The sequence below is a fragment of the Colobus angolensis genome, unplaced genomic scaffold, assembly GCF_000951035.1.
Source record: "Colobus angolensis palliatus isolate OR3802 unplaced genomic scaffold, Cang.pa_1.0 Scaffold36, whole genome shotgun sequence".
Classification (NCBI taxonomy): domain Eukaryota; kingdom Metazoa; phylum Chordata; class Mammalia; order Primates; family Cercopithecidae; genus Colobus; species Colobus angolensis.
In genome coordinates this window covers 5,736,786-5,745,647 of record NW_012116932.1, presented here as the reverse complement: position 1 = coordinate 5,745,647, position 8,862 = coordinate 5,736,786, and the positions used below count along the sequence as shown (strand labels likewise).

The 8,862-nt window shown below is 53.5% G+C and overlaps 1 protein-coding gene across 1 annotated transcript in view; it reads right to left on the bottom strand.

Annotated features, from left to right (window-relative positions):
* The window catches only part of PLCD1 (phospholipase C, delta 1), a 22,489-nt gene extending 19,261 nt beyond the window's left edge, over positions 1–3,228 (bottom strand). The window contains exon 1 of the mRNA XM_011953336.1: positions 2,975–3,228. Coding sequence (XP_011808726.1) covers positions 2,975–3,008 — 34 coding nt within the window. The 5' untranslated portion in view covers positions 3,009–3,228. The remainder of the gene's footprint in view (positions 1–2,974) is intronic.
* Positions 3,229–8,862: the final 5,634 nt, after the last annotated feature.

The window sequence follows — 8,862 nt, the reverse complement described above, 5'->3', positions numbered from 1 at the left end:
ATAAATAAATAAATAAATAAAAACATGATCCTGAGAAAGGGTCTACAGGCTTCACCTGACTGCCAAAGTGGTCTGTGGCACAAAAAGTTAAGATTGGTGTGGATCAGTGTGTGCCTGTGTAGCATGGGCCTGGAAGCCTAGGGACAGACAGCTTTGGAACATAGGTAGGTGAGGAGCTGGCCACTCCAACTTACTAAAAGTTCTGGAATCATCATCTCTTGGAGGACTGGTTTTTGGGGCAACCTAGAATTCCTATGCCCATTGGTATTTATGTTCACAACACCTACTGTGAAATATGTATTGCTATCCCATGGATGATTCTCAGACCCACAGTAAGTAGAAGCAAAGATAGGACTGGAGCCCAGGTCTCCTGGGGCCAAGATGAGGTCCCTCTATTTTCTATTTTTACAAATGGCACCTCTCGCGGGGGAGGGGGGGCGGTGGGCAAAAGGGATTGGGTGTAGGAAAAGTTAGTGTGTATGTAGGGGGTGTTCAGTGAGGGGAGGGCTCTGGGAGGTGATGTCTTTTTGGGCACCTTGGGGAACCTGCTAGAGAAGCCAGTCCAGGCATAGTGAGTGGAGGAAGTAGGTGAAGGAAGGAGAATGGAAGCTGTCGTATCAGTCCGAGGGCTTCAGAGGCACTAGAAAGAGCTGGCTGGCTCACTCTTGAATCTAGTTCTGGTCCTATTTTCCCTGACTAGGAACTACCTTATGATGCCCCCATTATCTCCCAAAGAACTATAGATGGCAACTCATAAGACATAGAAACTTGGGGAGGGGGCCTCCTGCAGGAACATAGTTCTCACTGAGTACCAGGCACTGTTCTAACTGCTGTGCAGATATCTCATTCAATCTTCATAGCAACCCTATGAGGTAGATGGTATTATCCCCCATTTTACAGATGAGGAAACTGACACAGAGAAGTCAAGGGATTCGTCTGAGATGAGAAAGCCAAGGCTTGAACCCAGGTACTTTGCTTTCGGAATCTATGCCAGTAAACTACATTACCTCTGCATGCATCTGGGGTGAGGACAGAAGGGACATGTCACATCTAGGTGAGTACCATAGCTCCCCAGGCCAATAGAAGGAGTCCCTCTGGGCTCCTTCCAGAGAGTGTGGAGCCCTAAGCCAGAGAGTGTGGTCCGGCAGCACATCCAGTGCTGGGGTACCCACACTGTGAAACAGATACAGACTCTCCAATGCAAGTGTAGACAACCTGGAACAGCACAGGGCACAGTGACCACCCCTTCCCACCAACCATCCTCCTTGACAGGTTCTTATTTCCCTGTCTGGTTTGCAGTGTAGACAGATGGCAGTTAAGGAGGTAATCTTGGGTGATGAGCCAAAAGTGGCAGGGCCTTCAGGAAAAATAGTTTGGGGTCACAGTGTTCATGTCAACCCTTCAGGAAAGGCTGGACTGAGTTAGGCATTTGGGAGACTGGTCTCAAATGTGGTGGGCCAGGGCAGCCAAGCCTATGCCACAGGACTGGGAGGTCCTGACTGAGCCTCCGTATGTCTTCCTCCATGGAAAAGATACCAGGGCTGCCTTAGGAGAGAAACTGAACAAAGGCACAGACACTGAGGATGAAGCCTGTTCCAACAGGAGCCAAGGAATGACGCTGTGTCAGAGAGAAAGCAGAGGTCTCTGCTGTGTCCTCTCAGCTGCCCAGCCTCCCTTCTTGCTAGTCTGGCAGGTGCACTAAAGACACCACTGGCCTGAAGAAAGAAGAGGGGGCACTGGAAGGGGCAGGGACTCCATGACTCATCTAGACAAGGTGGCTTTAAGGAGCCTAGGCTATTGGTGTAAAAGCAACAGCTCTGGGCACAGAACAAGGTCTCTCTGGGCCAGGAGGACCGGGTCTGTGCCAACTGGGGAACACGAGATAGACTGGAGGCTGGCTGATGGGAACATCTCTAAGTACCTCTAAATTCCAGGGGGACTCTAGTGGAAGGCTAGAAGACTGTGCCCTTCTCTTTCCCATCTATTATGTCCACGAACAGTTTAGATGGATGGGTGGTGGCCACTAAAGTCTCCAACCCCAAGGGTACTAAAAAAGTGAGGATATACAGTAAAGCAGTAATTGGTATGAAAGGAGCAGGGTTTGCTGAGCTGGCAAGTGATCTGGAGGGGCAGGAGGGCAAGCTCACCAAGAGTGGGTGAGTGCCTGTCCTGGAGCAAAGAGGCGCCCAGTCAAAGTTACCATCCCCATCCTCCTGCCTCCCAGAAGGCCTCCAGATCTGCATTCAGGAGCCCAGGCTTCCCTGGCTGCTGGAGGGACAGCGAAAGGGCAAAGAGCTGGCTCCTATCAGAGGAAACAAAGCTCTGCTGGACAAAGGATGGAGCAAGGAGCTCCAGCTGAGACCTGGTCCTGTACCCCCAGGAGGATTGCAGATGAGGGGATCGGGCTGCTTCTCCCAGCCTGGGCATCGCTGACTATTCTGCGCTGGGCAGTTAAGGCTGCATGGCCCGACCACGGTTAACCTTGCACACCTCCTCGCCCCACCCCCTTAGCCCCTACTCCGCCACACCCGCGCGGCCTGACGCGGTCCAGGCACGCCCAGGCTTTGGGGAGCCTCTGGGGCGGCCCGGATGGGGCAAGGAGAATTTGGTCGTTTTCGTATGCTGTTTCCTTCCTTCTCCGCCCCTCCGTGCGAGCGGGATCGTCAAGCTCAGACTTTCATGACCAGGACAAGGGGGTCCGCGAGGCTGACAGAAGTCTTCAGACCCGTACCGCCCGCCCACCCCCCAGGCTAGATCTTGGACAAGCTTGGAAACGCCCAGGGTCGTGCCCGGCAGTCCCACCCAGGGAGCCGGGGGCTGAGATTTTTCCCAGTCCGGTGAAGGGGCAGAGAAGAGGGCCCGGGGTGGTGTGGAGGCGGCCGAAGGAGCTGGGGGCTCCCTGTCCAGGGCCCGGAACGGCTTTCCAGGCGTCAGCCCCTGCAGGGTCTCCCGCTCGCGCGGGCCAGGCACTCACCGTGCAGGGTCAGGAAGTCCCGGCCCGAGTCCATGCCCGACGGGCGGCGCGGCGGGAGGGGCACCGCGGGACTCACGTGAGTGGCGACAGCACCGGCGGCCTGGGGTCCAAACGGAGTGCGGTGGAGGGACCTGAATGGATCGCGGTGGGAGGAGGCCGGGGGTGGTCCCGGGACACCACCGCCCCGCCCCCACCGGCTTGCGCCCCCGCCCCCTGAGCCCGCCAACCCGCGTCTCTCCCCGCCCCCTCGTGGGGACGCGAGAGGGAGGGCAGAGCTGGGGGCCCGGACGACTGGCCAACCCTGGCCCGGGCCAGCGGGTGCGCCCCGACCAGAAATAGCCAGATCCCTCCAGCTTCCTCCGCCGCCGCCACCCACGGTCCGCGGGCCCTGTCATTACCGCGGGCGGCCGGGCCCCACGCCCTGTTTGTGGGCGCCTCGCTGGGGTCGGGGTGATGCTGGAAAGAATCCGGCGTCATCCCGGGGAAGGGATCGTGTAAGGTCCCACGCCCAGCCGGGCTGCTGAGCTGGGGAGACGCGGCGTCCAGGCTTCCAGCCGCAGCTCCCCAGTGTTCGCTTTCCCTTCTGCGAAATGTGTGCACGGACACGATTAGAAGGTCTTCAGAGAGCAATACCTGGACCTTGTCTGGAGGAGGGTCCCCTTCCCTCTCGCTAGGAGGTTTCTAACCCCAAGAGTGCCTTTGATGGAGTGTTGGGGGTGGAAGGGGAAGCAAGCAGGTGCACGGAATTCGCTTTTGAGCCTCTCATATCCCGAAACCCCAGCGATCCATGCAGCCGAGGGTAAGGATCCCCAGGGTCCCTTCTTCAGGTGGCCTCCCAAGGGGCTGTCTGGGCAAGGTCCCTATGCAGACCCACCCCCTAACTCTTGGGACCCAGAAAACCCCCTTTATAGGTTGCCCAGAGACCCCTCCCACTATAGACCCTGGGAGGATCCCTGGATCCTGTTGCCCACCACTCCTTTGGAGAGTCCCTTGGGAAAACTGGGCTCCTGGTGTCAGAGAGCCCCCAGAGGGCCTCCCAGGATGGGGTGCTAGGCCCCCTAGTGAAGCCACCCAGGCCTTCTGGGCTGATAAGGCCAATGTGAGAGTCAGGCAAGGCTAGTCGGGCCAGCTCTGGGAGGAGGGGGCAGGGCTTACCCCAATCCCTCCTCATCTGGGCCCTACTAGGCCTGGGTGGCCTTGAATAAGGGATGTGGAATAGCTGAAGGTCAGTCTTCTGGTTCTGGGAGTTAAAAGTGGACCAGGACTTCCGGGCTTTGGAGAGCCCCATGCTCTGCATGCCCCTTCTCCACAGATGGGGCTTCACCCCTTACCTGGCACTCAGCTCAAATCCTGTCCTGCAGTGCGAACACCCCTGCCTTGGGCAGGCCTGTCAGGTCCCTCCTTGGTTTCCCTTCCGCCCAGGGCTGTACCCCATGTTTGCTGAGGGATGAGCAAATCCATACTGGCAGGCCTTGCTTTGGACCTCCATACAGGGGGCCAGCGGGGAAGAAGAGTCCCCTTTTCTGCCCTCTGGGGGCCTCCTCAGGCCTTGGAGCCTACCACCTGCACCTCTGATACTCCTGGAGCCTGCAAGCACCTGTTCTCAGCAAGTCAGGCCTCTTCAAGCCCCCCTCCTCTTCCTAGGCAGCGCCACAATGAAACTCTGACACCAGGAGTGGACATGGCTTCATCTCAGTCATCATTCCTATGTATTCACATCATCTCCCAACTCTGAGCCCCAGGCCCCAAGCCAGGACATTACCTGGGAGCCTCTCTTTTCCCTTTGTCTCTGTACCATGGTGGGGGCTGCAGCCAGGCTCTTTCTTTGCATGCTCCAAACCCACCTCACAGAATCCCTCCTCTGGCCCCTGACACAGACATAGGAGCTGCAGCCTCCTCCCTAGCCCAGGGTTCTTGGGCAGGATGGGCACTGCTGACTCAGAGCTGGCACAAGCAACCAGGTTCTGCCAGACAGGAGGGCTGGGCCCCTCCCTGCTCATAAAGAAACCCAGTGGCTGCTTGGAGCTGTGGGTCAGCCCTCATTCCAGTCCTCTCCTCTCCTCCCCTGTCTGTCGGCCCCTCCTGGCTCTCACAGGCTGGGAGGTGCTCTGCTGGTTCCTGCTGGGGGTAAGCCTATGCGGTACGATGGAACATGTGTGGAGGGACTGGAGCTCAGCGGAGGCAAAGAGGCTTTGCTCCAAGCCACAAATTTGCTGGATTCCATTCCCTTTGCCTTCACTCCCTCTGCCTTCAACTCCCAGGGCTGTCTGTGGGCCCAGCCCTGGCCAGGTGCCTAAATTACCCTCCTCAAAACCCAGTTCTCAGTTGCCTGTGCAAGATCCCCTGAGATCCCGGTGACTCAGAGGGCTATTTGGCAGGCTTAGTTGGGTGCACAGAGGGCCCACACATGCCCCAAAGACTAGTTCTTTAATGGGGGAGTTTCTGGCATCTCACTCTCCTGACCATGCCCAGTCTTCCATGTCTGTGTGAGGGTGGATGGGGTGATGGAGTTTCTGGGATCACTGGAGACAGGGAAGAGAGACCTAGTGTTGGTGCCAGTGCCTGCCTCAAGCCACTTCCCTTGGCCTCTCCACCACGACTTTCTCTGGAGGCCTAAGGAGGGGGTATTATCAACCCAAGAATGACAATTTTCAGGATGGTCAGGCTACAAGCGTGCTTCAGGGCTGACCCTTTCGAGTCCCTGCCCCATGAAATGCAAACCTAGCCCAGCTTGGGTAGGTGAGGTAGATGGGGTTTATTCTGCCCCCTCCCTGTCTTAAGAGCCCCTGCTCCAGAATACGGGGTGAAGGGGCTGTTTAAATCTTGGCCCTGCAGCTTCCTGCTGTTAAGACTTTGGAAAAGTGACTTCGCTTCTCTGAGCTCCTCAATCAGGAGCTATAATCATCCTTAGAACTGGCAGAAATAATGGATGGCAAGTACAGGGCACAAATAAGTACCTGCTAGAAGGCCACCAGAATCTCATATTCCCATAACCATCCTCTGCCTGGCCCCCTCTACAGATCCAGGTGGCCAGAACCCAGCCTGAGGCTGTTGGTCTAAGCTCATGCCCCTGCTGCTTTTGAGGGCTGCAAAACTCCCATAGGAGCTCCCTTCAGAGGGTCATGGGCCCAAGTCCAGATGCATCAGGAGGAAAAGTGAAGTGAAGGCTGCTCCTCTCAAGGGAGCAGCTGTGGCAAAGTGAGAGTCCTCAGGTCATGCAGGGTCAGATCCTCAGGTCCTGACCTTGCAGGGATCCAGGATGCCATAGTGAACTATGGCATAACATAATGAACTGGACTTGCTGGTAGTCCCAGGACAGTATGGGATTATTTGGGGTTACTATTCCATAATTATATTCATGGGATTTTATTGTGTATTCATTTGTAAATGTAACTGTGATGTTCATTTCACTGTGGACTGTCCCAGTGCTCACCTCCACCCCAGAGGCAGAATATAGTGCTTGGTGTGGGGAACAGTCAGGAAACTTGCCCTCAGACCCTTATCTGAAGGAGGAGGCAGAGGCTAACTCACCTGAGGGAGGAAGCACACTTAAGGGGTGTGTGAACTGAAGAGACCCACATTTGAAAACTGTTCTGCTATGTCACTTATTCAACAAATATTTATTGAGCAGCTCCTGTGTACTGGGCACTGTTCTAGAGGCTTGGGAATCATCTGTGAACAAAACACATCAAAAACCCCTGCCCTCTTGGAGCCCAAATTCTAATGGAAAGAAAAGAGATATTTTAACAAATGTAAGAAATGAATTGTATAGGATATTAGCAGATAATAAGCAAAATGAAAAAAGTCGGATAAAGGAGTTCAGGAATGGGATAGGGTTAATTTTTTTTTTTTTTTTTGGAGACAGAGTCTCGCTCTGTTGCCCAGGCTGGAGTGCAGTGGTGTGAACTCAGCTCACTGCAATCTCTGCCCCCTAAGTTTGAGTGATTCTCCTGCCTCAGCCTCCTGAGTAGCTAGGATTGCAGGTGTGTGGCACCACGCCCACCTAATTTTTGTATTTTGAATAGAGACGGGGTTTTACCATGTTGGCCAGGGTACTCTTGAACTCTTGACGCCAAGTGAACCGCCCTGCGTGCCAATTAAATTGTAAAGGGGTTGATCAGGCTGGATCTTATGGGAAAGGTGACATTCAAGCAAAGCCTTGACAGAAGTGAGGGACTGAGACATTTAGAGATATCTGGACAGAAGATTCCAGGCACAGGAAATACACCCTGAGGCAGGAGGGCATTGGCATGCCGGAGGAGGAGCAAGGAGGACAAGGCCAGTGTGGCTGAGCTGTGAGAGCAAGGGAACTGGGAAGTGGGGGGTGGGTGATCATGGGAGGAGAAAGAGAAGTAACCGGGACCAAGTCCTGTTGGGCCTTGTAAGAATTCACGTTTTACAGCTGGGCATGGTGGCTCATGCCTATAGTTCCAATACTTTGGGAGGCTGAGGCTGGTGGATCACCTGAGGTCAGAAGTTCAAGACCAGGCTGGCCAACATGGTGAAACCCTGTCTCTACTAAAAATACACATACACACACACACACACGCACACGCAATTAGCTGGGAGTGGTTGGTGGTGGGCACCTATAATACCAGTTACTTGGGAGGCTGAGGCAGGAGAATTACTTGAACCCGGGAGGAGGAGGTTGCAGTGAGCTGAGATTGCACCATTGCACTCTAGTCTGGGCAACGGAGCAAGACTCTGCCTCAAACAACAACAACAACAACAAAGAATTCAACTTGGCCGGGCGCAGTGGCTCACGCCTGTAATTCCAACACTTTGGGAGGCTGAGGCAGGCGGATTGCCTGAGGTTGAAAGTTCAAGACCAGCCTGACCAACATGGTGAAACCCCATCTCTACTAAAAATACAGAATTAGCCGGCCATGATGGCACATGCCTGTAATCCCAGCTACTCTGGAGGCTGAGGTAGGAGAATCACTTGAATCTGGGAGGCAGAGGTTGCGGTGAGCTGAGATTGCGCCACTGCACTCTAGCCTGGGCAACAAAAGTGAGACTCTGTCTCAAAAAAAAAAAAAAAAAATTCAACTTTTACTCTGGGCAAAATGGGGAGCACTTGCAAGGCTTCAAGCCAGGGAGGGACATAATCTGACTAATGTAAAAAGAATCCTCTGACTACTGGAAGTCACCATGGAGGGACAAGGGCTAAAGCAAGAGCCCAGTGAGGAGACTCTTGTAATACCCAATTCAGGTGGGAGTGGATGGTGGCTCAGACCTTGGAGGTAGGAGTTGAGTGTGGAAATTGATAGGATTCCAGATATATTTTGAAGGTAGAGTCAACAGGAATTACTGGTGGGGGCTGTGAGAGAAAGAGAGGAGTCAAGGATGACTCCAAATTTTGGACCTGGACACCTGAAGAATGGAGCTCCCATTAACTGTAATGGGGAAGGCTGAGGAGGAGCAGGCACTCAATTGCGGACACATTAAGTTTGAGGTACCATCCAGATGTCAAGAACATGATGGATGTACAAGTCCAGAGTTTGGGAGTGAGATGTGAGCTAGGGATAAAATCTGGGATATGGTTCAAAACATGTTTAAAATGTCCATGAACTCTTACATTTTGCATATGGGATTATATTCTGGTATAATCTTTTTGAAGGGCATTTTGGCAGTATCTCAGCTACTAAAATGTACACACCTTTGGCCAAGCACTTCTATGATATTATTCCACAGAAACATTGTATAGCTATGCAAAGTATGTACAAACATGAACAAGGTTGCTCATTACAGCATTATTTATAGGAGCAAAAAAAAAAAAATAGTAGTTCTCTATGAGTTGCCATAGGATATAATAAGTGAAAAATACAAATGACAGGACAATATCCATGTATAACATTATTTCACTTGTGTTATTAATTTTTTTTTTT